Raw genomic sequence first — 16,351 nt, forward strand, 5'->3', positions numbered from 1 at the left:
CTGAATGTATTTTCTTAATTTTTTTTGTATCCGTTTTCAAAACTCTTTTGAATGAGGTTTTGATGCCAGCAGCAGTGTGTAGGCGGGGCTTGACTGCCACCGGAAACGAACCTTTCGAAATATTGTTTTGATCCAGCTGTCCCGCAAGTTCATGAGTGAGCATGGATTTTTTTATTATAAATTCAATTCAATAAAAATACTAGGAAGGTTATATTAGGATACAACTGGAGACTCTAAAGTTGGTAAGACTTTTAATTATGTTTAAATTGTAAAGCGAATCCTGACCAAGGTAGAACAAGGAGTATCAGTGTGGCCCACCCTTCACAAGAGCTAGTCTAGCTAGGCTAACTGGCTAGCTAGCCAGTACACAAAGGCTTCATTAAAATACTATATGATATAAGTGGATATTAAGATATTCATATTCTTGTTTATATTCTTTATAGTAGCGTAACGTGTATGCTGACATGTTGTTACCTTTACTTGCTCGGTTAGTTTATAGTTAGCCAGCTAGTGCTAACTCTTGAGCAGGGTATTCGTTCAGCTAGCTAACGTTAGACCTAGCTTTTTGCTGCAGATTCAGTTGACATCAGGATTATAGACAACACTGCCTAGCTAGTACAAAAATTATGTATGCACCTCTGTATGTTTCAGTAAAGTGTCAATAACATTTTATATAAAACATGTCAGGGATGTAGCTATCCTGGTTTGTTAGCGAGGTAGTAGTAGCTATTTGGTCTTTAATACTGTCTTCTGTCATATTTATCGACACACCTGTTTCAGGTGAGCTATGTTGCTGGAGGACAATCGACCAGGACATTCCCCAAATAGTTTTGAAGTGCAGGCAATGTTACTGTAAAGCAGCAAAGTGAGTAACTCCCAACATGAATCTGTGCTGAAATCAAAGTTCAGCCACCAATTCTGGAGAAAAGATGGTTTAAGCTAATGCATGTAACATCTTGTGGGTTTCTACAATCAATCAACAGTCAGTGACTCATCAGATATTCTCCATCTCTGCTATGTTTTCCTTATTTCCCCGAATCTCTTCCTCTAGGGCGCCATGTCTTCGGGTCACCGGTTGCGAGATGTGGAGCAGCACCACCCTCTGCTGGAAGGGGAGGACGTGGGGGCGGTAGGAGGCGACGCTGGGGAGCGTGGGTGGTTCATCCAGGATGGCTGTGGCATGGTGTGTGCCTTCGTCACCTGGTTTCTGGTGCTGTACGCCGACTTTGTGGTGACCTTCGTCATGTTGCTGCCCTCCAAGAACGTGTGGTACGCCGTGGTGAACGGAGTTCTGTTCAACTGTCTGGCAGTGCTGGCGCTGGCGTCACACCTGCGCACCATGCTGACAGACCCGGTGAGGGAACCAGCCTTGTACCAGCAGTGCCAGGCGCTCCTTTTTACATGTGTGTGTGTGTGTGTGTGTGTGTGTGTGTGTGTGTGTGTGTGTGTGTGTGTGTGTGTGTGTGTGTGTGTGTGTGTGTGTGTGTGGGGGGGGGGGGGGGGGGGGGGGGAGAGGGGGCAGCTGAGGATGCGGCCATTAAAATCCTTTTCTTAATAAATTATTTAAAGAGGTTTCATGTATAATTAAACCTGAGCCCCAGACTTTATATATGTTTATGCAGTATATATATTTTTATACTGGAAATAAAAATATATATACGGAAAGATCACTTTATAAGTCTTTTGTACAGTATATGTCTTTTGGGTCTTTATAGACTGGTCTATCTCTAGGAATACTTTGAGGAAGAGGTCTGGGAACAGACAGATATTTGTGGGGAACATGACTTGAGACCAGCTGTGTGTTTGATTCAGGGAGCCGTACCCAAAGGCAACGCCACCAAGAAGTACATGGACAGTCTGCAGCTGAAGCCTGGAGAGGTCATCTACAAATGTCCCAAATGCTGCAGCATCAAACCAGAGAGAGCTCACCACTGCAGGCAAGTGAGGAGCCTCACATCCTGTGCCGTGCAGAGGCACAACTAGTTTGTGAAAAAAAACATCCATATATTGTTCAGGACTCCAGAGACTGGTGTTACTCCTCCATAGACTGGTGTTACTCCTCCAGAGACTGGTGTTACTCCTCCAGAGACTGGGGCTCGGACGGCTCGCTCAATAGAGATGTAAGGTGCGGTTGATGTTGACCCGTTCCCTGTTGTCCCCCTGTAGCATCTGCAAGCGCTGCATCCGCAAGATGGACCACCACTGTCCCTGGGTCAACAACTGTGTGGGGGAGAACAACCAGCGTTTCTTCGTGCTTTTCACTGTGAGTCTCCACAGCTCTCTGCACCTCGTGAGCGCTGAACACTTCGTATCGCTTTGGGTTCATAACAATAACATTTTGAACTTTTATGTAACATTTGTTTTTTGTATGTTCTCAACTGCCTGAAAGCCAGGAACCCTGATTAGTGATTTCCATGGCAAGAGACCAGATTGGAGACACACTGGTGATGTGGCTAAACTAGCGTAGAGGCCTTTAGGTATAGTTAGGCTGTGGTTGTTAGTTGTGTGCTAGTTGTAGCATTGAATATTCATATTGTTGTTGATGAACCAAATGTAAGTATGGTTGTAGCGTGAGTGATGGTTCCTCTTGTCCTTCCTCTCTGCAGATGTATATAGCCATGATCTCCACCCACGCCCTGGCTCTGAGTGGCTACCAGTTTGTAACCTGTGTCAAAGTCCAGTGGAGCGGTAAGCGATATCTCAGAAGAATATTACAGCTTGCCTGATACACAGTTTATATTTCCTTCTGTTGATAAAAATAGCAGCTTGTTTCAAGTTACATCATGTTTTCCTTCCTTTTTAATATTGGTGCACTTGCTAAATATTATTATATATTATATTATATATATTATTGTACGGCGTTGACGTTTGACGTTAAACTCACAAGTCAGCGTTGCTTGGCACCTAAATGTAATTTTTAAGAAAACCTAAAGATCGGCTTTTACTCACTTCCCTTTCTGCCGACGTGTGTGCTGGTCCGCTGCAGAGTGCAGTGACTTCTCTCCGCCTGTGACGGTGATGCTGATGATCTTCCTGTGTCTGGAGGGCCTCCTCTTCCTCACCTTCACGGCCGTCATGTTCGGCACGCAGGTGCACTCCATCTGCAACGACGAGACGGTGAGGAGACGGCAGACGGCTCAGAGGGGGGCCCGTGCCCCCCCTGGCAGTGCCACTGAATCTTGCCATGTACAGTAACACATTGTCAGCCAAATGTTGCTATATTGATCCTAGGGTAGGGTCAATATAGAGATTGGGAATATGTACAGCAATATGTAGAGCAGAGAATATGTAGAGCGTGGACCTCACACAGTTGTGTACGGGTGTGTGTACGGGTGTGTGTACGGGTGTGTGTGCTCTGCAGGAGATTGAGCGTTTGAAGAACGAGAAGCCCACCTGGGAGCGTCACACGCGCTGGGAGGGCATGAGGAGTGTGTTCGGGGGGCAGCCCTCCCTGCTGTGGATCAACCCCTTCGCAGGCCTCCGGCTGCGCAGACTTCTCCCCAGGCGCTCGAAAAAGGCCGGGGCCGAGTTCTCCGTCTGAAGGACCCGGGGACACGTCCTGGGTCCACGCACTGGACAGATGGATCGCCAGGGAAACGAGGCGTACCAAACTGCATGGACTTGGTGCTCTGGGGTATTCCATCCATGTAGCTGAAATGGATTATAAATCAAAGTATTTACTTAGTAGTTGTTGTAGATCAGATGGACAGGAGACTACCGTGGTGTAGCAGATGAAACCACTACATGCTCCGACGACGTTCACTGAGCTTCATTCTGACTTCACTCGCGTTTGGAAGTCAACCAGGAAACAGAGGGAAGCACTACTCAGATTCTTTTATTTATTCGTTTCTATGCTTGTTTGTTGTTTGTTTGATCTCCTTGCCGAGGGGGAGCGCTATTCTGGCTGCACAAACAGAAAAACAGAATTGAGAGCGTTAAAGAGAGTTTACCACTCATAATGTATGCCTATGATATCATCTTGTTTTTAAGTATATCCTGCTGGAGAATTCTATACCCCCGATCTGTGTGAGTGTATCCTGCTGGAGAATTCTATACCCCCCGATCTGTGAGAGTGTATCCTTGCTGGATTTGTTATTGACCTCAGATAGATGGTAAATCTGTTTAGAGAAGTGGATGAAATCATGGATCAAAACTACAGCTGCCTGAACGGATAATAAAACACCAGAATCAGCTGTTCTGAATCAACAAGAAGCAATCCTAAAGAAACTTTTGTCCTGTTTGAAATCTGTGCTGTGAATGAGCCGGTTTAAATTGGTTTGACCTTGCTTTTCTATTGGAATAGACCGTATGATTGTGTGTGTGTGTGTGTGTGTGTGTGTGTATTACCTCAGCACAATCATTGAAATTTCAGTTCCCTGCATTGTTGGGACATGGTTTTCGCAAGACCAGAAACTGAACTGTTAACACTTGGATGTCCAGCTGGCTTCCTGTGCTTCGTTTCCCCTCACAGAGTCTGTACTGGTTTACTGATTTAGTAATTAACGGTGAACATGTCTCCTGTTTCTTCAGGATTTATGTGCAAGGAAGCTGGATACATTGTCCAGGAATGTTTCACAAAGTAGAAATGTTTTATAAAAGGTTTTGGACTATTAGTCTGTCTTTTTCCTTGTTTTCAAATAATTTTTCGGTGGTTTCGCAAGCATTGTTTGAATGGCTATTAAATGAACTTCATTGCTACCTCTAATTATCCTTATCTGATTGTAGGTATTACTGAGACTAAACCTATGCCTTGAACAAGCCCATACAAGGTACCTTGAATAAACTGAAACACATCTATGTGAGTTACCAGTCTTATGTCAACTACTTTGGTTATCACTAGTCTAACAGAATATGATAGAACATTATTTCAGTTAAACATAACATTTACCTATCACACTAGGCCTGATCAGTGAGCACATCAAGCATTGATAATGATGCAGCAGGGAAGTATTTGAACAGGCCTGAGGCCTAACACCACCTGTTACAAGACCTAGCTGTTCCCATCCCAAACCCACCACCCAGACCAGAAGACTGGGTTAATCATTTCCTGCCCCACGACCAAACTCCCTCTGCAACACATCACTCAGCTAGCTACTCCACGGAGACATGATCATTGCCATGTGGTGTCGGCTGCTGTGTGCGGTTCTGCTGGTCCTGCCCGGCCAGGCTGGGGGGGAGGAGCCCAAGGACTTTACCAACCCGTCGGACCAGAGCCTCTTCTGGGGAGCGGACCAGTACGACTTCTCCATCGTGGTCCCTGCGGCTGGCCTGGAGTGCTTCTGGCATTTCGCTCACCATGGGGAGCGGTTCTACCTGACGTTCATGGTGAGTCAGTAGTCGCCCAACCTTACTGGTGCATTGAAACACGTGTTGTTTGACCACCGAGAGACTGTAATGACTTTAACACTAAGCTGTAAGATGTAGTCACTGAGTCAAGAAAGCAGGCAACATACGGCGTACACACAGCTGCCCTGAACCAGGAGTACACACAGCTGCCCTGAACCAGGGTACACACAGCTGCCCTGAACCAGGGTACACACAGCTGCCCTGAACCATACAGTGTTGTACAGTGTTGTGCAATATTTTGGGGAAGGGCAGTGTTCTCAGAGATTATGATGAAAATTAATTCAGCTTCATGTACACTTCAATGTTTGTGTGGTGCTGTGTGTGTGCGTTTGTGTGCGATGCCTTGTGTGCTTGAGTGTGTGTGTGGTGCTGTGTGGGGTGCTGTGTATGTGTGTGGTGCTTTATGTGTGTATGTGTGTGTATATGTGTGTGTGTGGGGGGGGGGTGCTGTGTGTGTGGGGGGGTGCTGTGTGTGTGTATGGTGCTGTGTGTGTGTGGGGGGGGTGCTGTGTGTGTGTATGGCGCTGTGTGTGTGTGGGGTGTGCTGTGTGTGTGTGGGGGGTGAGGTTTGTGAGTGTGTGTGGGGTGCTGTGTGTGTGTATGGTGCTGTGTGTGTGTGTGTGTGTGTGTATGGTGTGTGTGTGTGTGTTCCTCCCCAGGTCCAGTGGGTGACAGGCGTTGGCCACGACAGACACCTCTCGGTCACTGTCAACGCTCCCAGCAGCCTGATTGTGGGCCAAGCTGATGACGCTCAGGGTCAGATCAGCTTTGCAGCTGAAGAAACAGGTCACTGTGTTAATGTCCATAATCTTAGCACACATGCTGTATCATTCTACACACCCTGAATGAATACATAGCTCAAAACCTAAACACAGTTTTGGAGTGTACCTCACTGTAGCCTTCATGCTATATGTTGTCTTGCAACGTGGACTCTACAATAGTTTGTTTTGAATTCCAGGTTTCTATCAAATGTGCTTCAGCAACTTCCACAACCATTTTGGCAGCATGCAGGTGTTCCTGGACTTTGGTGTGTACTACGAGGGCCAGACGCAGAAGGAGGAAGAGCTCAAGACCAAGGAAGAACTCAGCAGAGACTTGAACAACACTCTGTCTTCTATAGTGGTAGGAAAAGAAACATGTCCTTTAGTTGCACATCGTCCATGTCACCAAACTGTGGTTGTTCATCAAGACTGTGTGCAAGCATGAATCAATGTGGTCTGTTTATTAACATCTACAAAGCACAGGGTGGTATCATGTTCTGCGTGTGAACAAAATGCACTGCAGCGTAACACATACAGAGTAACCTCAATTAATTTTCATGCACAGTATTGACAACTGTACATAATCAGTTTGGAATTCGTGTTGACATGACAACCTGTCTTCTCTCGTCTCACTTCCTCCACACCACCAGGGGACCTCCCACCGACTGGAGAACTACGTCTTCCACATGTTCCGGCACTACAACTTTGGCCGGATGAGAAGAGGAGCAGACTACTATCTCCTGCTGTCGAACAACACGTATGTGACCTGGTGGTCTGCAGCGCAGAGTGTGGTCATCGTCCTGGCAGGCTGCCTGCAGCTGCTGTTCCTCAAGAGGCTGTTCCACACCAAGAACACCACGGAGGCAGAGAAACCACGATGCTGAGGCCAGACTGGGACCCAGTCAGGTTCCACACCCAGAGAGATGATCAGGAGTTCCCCTCTAGACAGATTCACTACCCAGAGCTGATATTGGCTAATTTGTTATATTGCTTTTCTTTTAGTACCAATAATACTGTAATACAATAATTGAAATTCAATAAAATATCATACTTTTGACTAAACATACAAAACATAAGTACAATGCCTCTTTTGTTCTGAGTTTGCGTGATGTTTACAGACAGTACAGTAGCGCACCACTGATTACAGCCTCAGTGCAGTTCTGGGATCACGAGAGAGCGAGTGGTTAATCATTCTCCTTGTCTCCATATCTTAATAATCGGCATAAGGCAACACTGGCTCCCTCCATCTTACCTTCCCAGTGAGAGCAGCCAGTCAGTGTCTGGATGCAGACCATGCCGGCTGGACTGTGGTTCCCAGCCCTCCTGCTCCTCCTGAGTCATGACGGCTCAGGGCAGAAGACAGAGGCACATCTGGAGCCCGGCGCGTTCAGAGGGTCGGACCAGTACGACTTTGCCATCGTGGTTCCAGCCTCCGGACGAGAGTGCTTCTGGCACTTTGCCCATCAGAGTGGCAACTTCTACTTAACCTACATGGTGAGTACTGGCCTGTATGTGCGTCAAGCATGTGTACCGTTTGTACACAATGCGTTTGGCCAGAGATGAGTGAATCCGTACAATGTCATGAGATAATCTTCCTATGAGTTTGTGGAATTTGGTATAACAGTGAAACACTGTCTGACCTCCACAGTCTGGTCTCCTTGGGCTTATCAGCAGCACTTACAGTGTGGGTGATTCTAGCCCTCCTCTTCTGATCTTACCCTTAACAATGTGTGCCAAGTTCAACACTTTGCATTCCTGTAAAAGGAAGATATAAGGGAGGAGAGGAGAAATTTGATGGAAATATAATAAAGTGGTTCGGTTACCTAAAGGCTGTGTGTGTCTGTATCTGTGTGTGTCTGTGTACATGTGTGTATTTGTGTGTATGTGTGTACATGTGTGTATGTGTGTGTGTAGGTGCAGTGGGTGACAGGGATTGCCAGTAACCACCAGCTCTTTGCCACTGTCACTGCCCCAGACGGCACCCTCATGGCCTCTAGCAGCAACACCATCGGACAGATCCACTTCCTCACTGAGGTCACAGGTATGGGCAGCCATTAATTTCATCTGAGTTACTCTTAACATGCGCATCATAAAAATATATTACACTTCTTAAAATATTGATTGATTGGTTGTGGCTGTGTTGGCCTTACTGAATAAGTCCAGACTCCATTCAATCTGGGGTGCCTTGAATAATGTATCCCTCACTGATTTCCTTTCAATAGGTTTCTATAAGATGTGTCTGGGCAATTACAACAATAACTTTGGGGGAATGAGAGTCTTTATCAGTTTCGGAGTTTTCTACGAAGGCTTTGAGGAAGCCAGGAAGGAGACAGAAGAAGGATACAGGGTCCTTAACAGCACTCTGTCCAACATTGAGGTATCAAAAAGAGATGGGAGGTTTTCTGTCAAATCAACTTTAACGAATGTCTGTATTTGGGAAAAAGATTTGTTTTTTCATTCCAGTCCGTGTAGTAAAAAACCTGACCGAGTCTGCGTATCTTGTCTAGGAGAGCACCAAGAAGTTGCAAGGACATATTTACCAGATGTGGAGGCTCTACAACTTTGCCCGAATGAGGAGAGGAGCGGATCACTATCTCCTGCTCTCTAACTTCAACTACGTGACCTGGTGGTCCGTGGCGCAAAGCGCGGTCATCGTCCTGGCAGGCTGCCTGCAGCTGTTCTTCCTGAAGAGGCTCTTCCACACAGACACCAAGAGACCGCGCTGCTAAGGCATCTTGCGTCAAATAGCCTTTTTGTTCATGTTTGAAGAATAATAATTATTGTTTCAAGGGTTAAAACGATAAAAAATAATAATGGCCACTACACCGTGTGATCCTTATGGGAAGATAGTTTAAAAAAATTATATAGGGTGAGTTCAGGTAATGTGGGACATCAGGTAAAGTGGGACAGCTATGCATTTTGATGATTTGATATGTATAAAACCGACAGTCAATCACCAAAGCTGATCTTGACTCTTAACTAACACTTCGAGTCACTATGACTATGCAGTGGTTTTGATTTGTCTGACATCATCAGAGTAGGCGTGGTCTGGCTTGACAGGTCCGTACAGAAAAAATGCATTGTAAATTCAGCGGCATATGACATTCTATTTCTCAATAAGGCTGGCAAATTAATTTAAATTAAGTTAAAATAAGTACTATTGCAGCATAATGAAGGGGTTTAACCACTGATTGAAACACACAAAAATGTGTAAAATTATGCTTTGTTAGCAAACAAAAAACTTTTGTGGGACAGCATTCTTCAGGTAAAGTGGGACATTGAAGGATTTAATTTGTTGTGTCTATTCCGATATGTAATGATAGTATTCAATGACACAAGTCTGTGTTCTAGAAAGAGTGGTCTGGAGTCGCAGAGGTCCGATAATATCAGCTTTAACCCTCGTGCTGCCTTCGGGTCACATGACCCAAAGGTTCATAACGAACCATCGTTGTGTTTACCCAATTTTACCCAATACAAAAACAAATTAAAATAATTTTCTTTTAACCTTTGCAATGTGGGGGGTCTGAGACAGCCCAACGGTTAAAAGAAAATGCTTCACTTTGTCTTTGTATGCGGTAAATCTGTTGCAATACGACGGTGGGTCACAATGACTGATGGGTCAGAATGACCCGAAGATAACACAAGGGTTAATACAGCAGTTGGAAATCAACAAGTAGGCTACAGAGCTCTGGGGATGTCTACGTTTCCCTACCCGCAACAGAGTTTGGGCTGGTTCACGAAGTCCAACTCACTATCTGTCCCTGCCCCAGCATATATTATACAGTGCAGTAAAAAAAAAAAAAAAACACAAGAAGAGGGTTGAGCTTGTTCTCCTGTGCAGCAGGGAGTTGTTCTTGCCGACGCGTCCCACCTGCTCGGGTGCCGTCTCCACCTGGTTTCAAGGTTGTTTCTGAAAATGAAGAGATAGAGACACAAAATACAGCCTTTTTCCCACACTCTGTGGTCGAGACTCTTCTGGATTGTTCCTCTTTCTCCGCCTGCACCCATGACCCCCCCCGCCCTGTGTGAGTCACAATGTTTAAGCCTGAGGACACTTCTAAGCTCATAAGACATAACTTTAATAAGCACAATGCATTCTTTAACATCTAGTAATTCTTTGTTTATGCTATAAAAGTAATTAAATTAGACAGTTCTCACATTTTTTATACCAATGGATCACACTGCACTGAAGTTCGCAACTAAATAACACCTTACACTGGCATTGAACCAACGCTTTTAGACTCTAAACTATTATTATTGATATTAGCAGACTAGGCTGACAGACAGGCCCTCCCCCACTGCTGAACAACTGCACACACAGCCCTGCTCAGCCAAGATGCCCCACCATTGGAAATTCCCAGGCGAAACACTGCAAATGAATTAAAACCAATATAACACAGATTTACACACATTTTTAATCATTTTCAAAACGACTCATTACAGATAATGGCACCAAGAAAGGCAGGGCAGAGAAAGGCAGAGAAAGGCAGAGAAAGGGAAGAAAAGAAGAAGAAAGGAAGATGGACAAAGTCAGGGAGGAAGAAAGGTAGGAAGAAAAGGAATGAAACACGACATGTGGTCTGAAAAAAGAATAAAAGGGGCAATTGATGAGCATAAAAGGCAGGTGGAATCAGGACAGAAGGCGAATATTCGTTTTTTGTCCAGATTTTGGGATGTCCCCAAATCGACTCTACAGAGAAGAGTGAGAGGGTCAGTAAGTGGATTCAACCATGCCTCCGGTAGAAAGCCCTGTCCGCTGAAGCCGAGCTAGAACTTGCCAACATGCTTACATTTACATTGTCATTTAGCAGACGCTCTTATCCAGAGCGACTTACAGTAAGTACAGGGACATTCCCCCGAGGCAAGTAGGGTGAAGTGTCTTGCCCAAGGACACAACGTCATTTGGCACGGCCAGGAATCGAACTGGCAACCTTCAGATTACTAGCCCGATTCCCTCACCGCTCAGCCACCTGACATGCTGACCTTGTTGTCACAGCGAGGTTTTCCTCTCCTGACATAAGAGAGTATGCCTTTGAGTATGCCACTGCAAATGGCATCCATGGGTTCTCACAAACCAAACAAAAGGCTGGGTACTATTGGTTTCAGGGGTTCATGAAATGAAACCCAATCCTGGGCATTCGTAAGCCTGAATCTCTCTCTGTTGCAAGGGCGGCTGGGATGAACCCAGAAATTGTAAATAAATGGTTCCGTGACCACGAGGCTCTGATCGAGGAATTGGGCCTTAAAAATCTACCCTCTCACATCTGGAACTGCGATGAGTCGGGTTTGCAGGACAACTTCACCTTGAGCAGTGCAATAGGGGAAGTTGGGAAGCCCACCATCCTGGCAGCCTTTAATGCTGTTGGGACGTACTCCCCATTGATGGTGATTTTCAAGGGGAAAAGGGTTCAGAATGAGTGGCTGTATGGGTCTCCTGGCAAAGCACTCGTTAGGGTATCTGACAATGGGTGGATTAATACAGAGCTTTGAGTGGGGGAAAACCTTTGTTGCGGAGCTACCTAAAGTTGACATATTGCCGTATTTTCTCCTCCTTGATGGGCATAGCAGCCATGTCTACAACATTGAGTTCCTTACACACATGTCACACAATGTTCATGTGGTGAGCTATCCACCACACACCACACATGCTCTTCAGCCAGCTGACAGGTCTCTGTTCAAAAGCCTAAAGCATCATTGGTCTGAGGGGGTCGAAGGTGGAACAGAGAGTCTTGTGGTGTAAAGCTGCCCAAGATCAAGTTTTTTTCAGTGTTTACGGAAGCCTGGAAGAAAACTGCCACTGTGGAAAATGCCCAGTCTGGGTTCAGGGCAACAAGGATGTTTTCTGTAAACATGAACATGATCTCTGCTGACTTCTTTGTACCCAGTACAACAACTGAGAGGGCACAGCAGCCTCTAGCCCCTGCAAGAGAAAACATCAGCATGCAGGGTATGGATACCCTGGAGGTTACAAATGTTGGTGGACCACAGCCTGGAGAGCTGCAGCCTAACAATTTGCCATTCACTCCACCTGCAACTGGCCTTGATGTAACTGCCCATCCCTCCACTCAAAATCCTATGAGGCCCTCAGTCAGCTTCTCTGATTTGATTTCGGTACCACAACGTGAGAGGACAACAAGAAAGCCCCATGCCAAGCTGCCATCCTACCATTTGACCAGCCAGGAGCATTTCCTCTACACGGATAGAGCCAGAAAAGGAAAAGGAAAAGTTGTTCCAAAACAGAAAAAAGGAAAGGTGGTCGCGAACGACAACACTAGATGCACCGGCTGTCAGAAGGCCTATGGGGATAAAGAAGACCCCCAAAATATTGAGGACTGGATTTAATGTAACATGTGCGAGCTATGGTACCACGAGTCTTGTGCCGAAGAAAACGGACTCCTTGACGATGCATCTTGTACTTGCAAGGAATGCTTCACAATGTAAATAAAAAATAGCCACTGCCAGAACATTAAGAATTTAAAAAGCGTATATAATTAAATACATTTTCTTTTACCTGATTTATACAAACAAGAGTGATTGACATCACTACATGAAATTAGTTTGATTTGACTTAATATTGTTGATTTAACAAAAGAAAAACTGATTATATGATTAACATGTTAACATGCAATGCAATGTTAAATAATTAACATTATTATAGTGTTTTTATGGTATTAAATTGTTTAAACTTAAATAGCATATAGTGCCAATGGCTAAAGATAGCATTTTAAATAAATAGCTCCTATGTGTACACATTAAATTAAATTGTTATCGTTCAATAAAATATTGTAGGCTGGGGTATGCTATATTACTTAGATGAAATTGTAAAAATTTCCAAATGAACATGACTATATTATTTATTTATTGAATGAAATGGTTTATTGTTTAATAAAAGGTTTTGTATTCATTGCAAATAAGTAAAGAAGCCTGTTTATTATCTAAAAATGACTGTCCCACTACCAGACAAGCTGTCCTACATTCAGTGGCGCCTTAACCCTTGTGTTATCTTCGGGTCATTCTGACCCATCAGTCATTGTGACCCACCGTCGTATTGCGACAGATTTACCGCATACAAAGACAAAGTGAAGCATTTTCTTTTAACCGTTGGGCTGTCTCAGACCCCCCACATTGCAAAGGTTAAAAGAAAATTATTTTAATTTGTTTTTGTATTGGGTAAAATTGGGTAAACACAACGATGGTTCGTTATGAACCTTTGGGTCATGTGACCCGAAGGCAGCACGAGGATTAATGCGCGGGCTTACCTGGGCTTACCCCGGGGCCTCGACCAATCAGGGGCCTCATAAAAAATAATACAAAATAATAATGATGATAAACGTCCGTATTCGCGGTGTCATTACTCTGCTCTACAGTGGCATCTGGTGGTGTATGTGGAGGGAGGGCAGGCCCCCCCTCCCCCTTATCTAAACAAAATGTAACAAAAACTAAAGAGGGTACAATTTGTAGGGTGTGCTTGCTTGCGTCGGTTGCAGATGGGTCCATTTAATATAAAACAAGCTGAACCCCCTTTGAGACAAGCTATTCTAACAACGTTGTCACCGGCAGTATTTTTCAGATGGAATCGCGATTCAAACGGTACTGTACCATCTGCTAACTGAAAATATGCCCTCAAACGCGACTTTTTAGTCTCAGTCTAGAGCCCTGCGTGGAGAAGCTGAATTATGCTACGAGCAAGCTAGCCTAGCTGCTGTTGCTAGCCAAACTTCACTGAGGGGATTGTTTGAATGCGCCAGAAATTAAAAACGTTTCTTTTGACATAAAGTTTAGGCTGTGGCATTGAATACAGGGACGCACCACACAAGCTTGAGTTTAAATACATAATTTATTGTGACATTACTTACTGTATATGCAAGTCTTGAATTGCTTAAATGTATAATGCTGCTAGTACACCACGGCACGATACGATACTTGCTGTGCAACAGCAATGCACGTTGTATCCATGCGTCGTTGCTAACGTGTGCTGACGTTGTGAGTTCCCTTCGTTGACACAAGGCACTTTTGCCACAAAAACTGAATTTCAGCCTAAACCGTGCAACGGAATGTAAATAACAATACAAGCAACTCGTGCGATTAGCGTGTGGGGGGCCTCAAAAAATGGAGAAAAAAAAAGTCCATAGCCCAGGGGCCTCAAGTGCTATTAAGACGCCCCTGCCCACATTACCTGAAAATGCTGCCTGAGTGAAGGGGTCATGTTATGTTTGAAAGTGTGTAGCTTCTAAAATATTGTGTATTCCCATTATATTCCATCATGAAAATGTTCCTAAGCCCTAAAACGATTTACAGAAACACCACTGGGGTGAGTTAACAGTTTTTTTGTAAGTCTACTGGAGCCTCTACCAAAAAGTTTCCCACATTACCTGAAATCACCCTATATATTTTTTTAAATATTAGCTACACTACTACCTTGTGACGATGTGATCATTCATAATTGTAAGATGGTTGGTTTTAGAGCAACAATAAATACTTTTCATAAATCTATAATGCAGTCACCAAATTAAAAAGTATTGATTTACTGTTCCTATTGATTTGTCAAATGGCATCCATGGGTTCTCACAAACCAAACAAAAGGCTGGGTACTATTGGTTTCAGGGGTTCATGAAATGAAACCCAATCCTGGGCATTCGTAAGCCTGAATCTCTCTCTGTTGCAAGGGCGGCTGGGATGAACCCAGAAATTGTAAATAAATGGTTCCGTGACCACGAGGCTCTGATCGAGGAATTGGGCCTTAAAAATCTACCCTCTCACATCTGGAACTGCGATGAGTCGGGTTTGCAGGACAACTTCACCTTGAGCAGTGCAATAGGGGAAGTTGGGAAGCCCACCATCCTGGCAGCCTTTAATGCTGTTGGGACGTACTCCCCATTGATGGTGATTTTCAAGGGGAAAAGGGTTCAGAATGAGTGGCTGTATGGGTCTCCTGGCAAAGCACTCGTTAGGGTATCTGACAATGGGTGGATTAATACAGAGCTTTGAGTGGGGGAAAACCTTTGTTGCGGAGCTACCTAAAGTTGACATATTGCCGTATTTTCTCCTCCTTGATGGGCATAGCAGCCATGTCTACAACATTGAGTTCCTTACACACATGTCACACAATGTTCATGTGGTGAGCTATCCACCACACACCACACATGCTCTTCAGCCAGCTGACAGGTCTCTGTTCAAAAGCCTAAAGCATCATTGGTCTGAGGGGGTCGAAGGTGGAACAGAGAGTCTTGTGGTGTAAAGCTGCCCAAGATCAAGTTTTTTTCAGTGTTTACGGAAGCCTGGAAGAAAACTGCCACTGTGGAAAATGCCCAGTCTGGGTTCAGGGCAACAAGGATGTTTTCTGTAAACATGAACATGATCTCTGCTGACTTCTTTGTACCCAGTACAACAACTGAGAGGGCACAGCAGCCTCTAGCCCCTGCAAGAGAAAACATCAGCATGCAGGGTATGGATACCCTGGAGGTTACAAATGTTGGTGGACCACAGCCTGGAGAGCTGCAGCCTAACAATTTGCCATTCACTCCACCTGCAACTGGCCTTGATGTAACTGCCCATCCCTCCACTCAAAATCCTATGAGGCCCTCAGTCAGCTTCTCTGATTTGATTTCGGTACCACAACGTGAGAGGACAACAAGAAAGCCCCATGCCAAGCTGCCATCCTACCATTTGACCAGCCAGGAGCATTTCCTCTACACGGATAGAGCCAGAAAAGGAAAAGGAAAAGTTGTTCCAAAACAGAAAAAAGGAAAGGTGGTCGCGAACGACAACACTAGATGCACCGGCTGTCAGAAGGCCTATGGGGATAAAGAAGACCCCCAAAATATTGAGGACTGGATTTAATGTAACATGTGCGAGCTATGGTACCACGAGTCTTGTGCCGAAGAAAACGGACTCCTTGACGATGCATCTTGTACTTGCAAGGAATGCTTCACAATGTAAATAAAAAATAGCCACTGCCAGAACATTAAGAATTTAAAAAGCGTATATAATTAAATACATTTTCTTTTACCTGATTTATACAAACAAGAGTGATTGACATCACTACATGAAATTAGTTTGATTTGACTTAATATTGTTGATTTAACAAAAGAAAAACTGATTATATGATTAACATGTTAACATGCAATGCAATGTTAAATAATTAACATTATTATAGTGTTTTTATGGTATTAAATTGTTTAAACTTAAATAGCATATAGTGCCAATGGCTAAAGATAGCATTTTAAATAAATAGCTCCTATGTG

General features: G+C 44.5%; 3 protein-coding genes across 3 annotated transcripts; all 3 read left to right on the forward strand.

The window, feature by feature from the left end:
- The first annotated feature begins 94 nt into the window (after positions 1 to 94).
- On the forward strand, positions 95 to 4,802 carry LOC134020755 (palmitoyltransferase ZDHHC7-like). The gene is made up of 8 exons (XM_062460972.1): positions 95 to 242; positions 781 to 865; positions 1,052 to 1,354; positions 1,813 to 1,937; positions 2,167 to 2,263; positions 2,607 to 2,688; positions 2,987 to 3,117; positions 3,362 to 4,802. The coding sequence occupies exons 3-8, from the start codon at positions 1,058 to 1,060 to the stop codon at positions 3,539 to 3,541; spliced, it is 912 nt and encodes a 303-aa protein (XP_062316956.1). The 5' UTR covers positions 95 to 242; positions 781 to 865; positions 1,052 to 1,057; the 3' UTR covers positions 3,542 to 4,802.
- A 258-nt stretch (positions 4,803 to 5,060) lies between these two features.
- On the forward strand, positions 5,061 to 7,192 carry LOC134021747 (transmembrane emp24 domain-containing protein 6-like). Its single transcript, XM_062462851.1, has 4 exons — positions 5,061 to 5,325; positions 6,006 to 6,132; positions 6,305 to 6,468; positions 6,758 to 7,192. Exons 1-4 carry the CDS (start codon positions 5,107 to 5,109, stop codon positions 6,989 to 6,991), a joined length of 744 nt encoding a protein of 247 aa, XP_062318835.1. The 5' UTR covers positions 5,061 to 5,106; the 3' UTR covers positions 6,992 to 7,192.
- An 87-nt stretch (positions 7,193 to 7,279) lies between these two features.
- LOC134021748 (transmembrane emp24 domain-containing protein 6-like) lies at positions 7,280 to 8,851 on the forward strand. The gene is made up of 4 exons (XM_062462852.1): positions 7,280 to 7,601; positions 8,022 to 8,148; positions 8,330 to 8,484; positions 8,615 to 8,851. The coding sequence occupies exons 1-4, from the start codon at positions 7,392 to 7,394 to the stop codon at positions 8,834 to 8,836; spliced, it is 714 nt and encodes a 237-aa protein (XP_062318836.1). The 5' UTR covers positions 7,280 to 7,391; the 3' UTR covers positions 8,837 to 8,851.
- The last annotated feature ends 7,500 nt before the right edge of the window (positions 8,852 to 16,351 follow it).

The sequence above is a fragment of the Osmerus eperlanus genome, chromosome 5 (assembly GCF_963692335.1).
Source record: "Osmerus eperlanus chromosome 5, fOsmEpe2.1, whole genome shotgun sequence".
Taxonomy (NCBI): domain Eukaryota; kingdom Metazoa; phylum Chordata; class Actinopteri; order Osmeriformes; family Osmeridae; genus Osmerus; species Osmerus eperlanus.

Coding starts and splice junctions, on each gene's coding strand:
- LOC134020755 (XM_062460972.1), top strand. CDS start 1,058: ATGTCTTCGGGTCACCGGTTGCGAGATGTGGAGCAGCACCACCCTCTG. Junction 1,938..2,166: donor GAGAGAGCTCACCACTGCAG/GCAAGTGAGGAG, acceptor GTCCCCCTGTAG/CATCTGCAAGCGCTGCATCC. Junction 3,118..3,361: donor CCATCTGCAACGACGAGACG/GTGAGGAGACGG, acceptor TGTGCTCTGCAG/GAGATTGAGCGTTTGAAGAA.
- LOC134021747 (XM_062462851.1), top strand. CDS start 5,107: ATGATCATTGCCATGTGGTGTCGGCTGCTGTGTGCGGTTCTGCTGGTC. Junction 5,326..6,005: donor GGTTCTACCTGACGTTCATG/GTGAGTCAGTAG, acceptor GTTCCTCCCCAG/GTCCAGTGGGTGACAGGCGT. Junction 6,133..6,304: donor CTTTGCAGCTGAAGAAACAG/GTCACTGTGTTA, acceptor TTTGAATTCCAG/GTTTCTATCAAATGTGCTTC.
- LOC134021748 (XM_062462852.1), top strand. CDS start 7,392: ATGCAGACCATGCCGGCTGGACTGTGGTTCCCAGCCCTCCTGCTCCTC. Junction 8,149..8,329: donor CTTCCTCACTGAGGTCACAG/GTATGGGCAGCC, acceptor TCCTTTCAATAG/GTTTCTATAAGATGTGTCTG. Junction 8,485..8,614: donor GCACTCTGTCCAACATTGAG/GTATCAAAAAGA, acceptor TATCTTGTCTAG/GAGAGCACCAAGAAGTTGCA.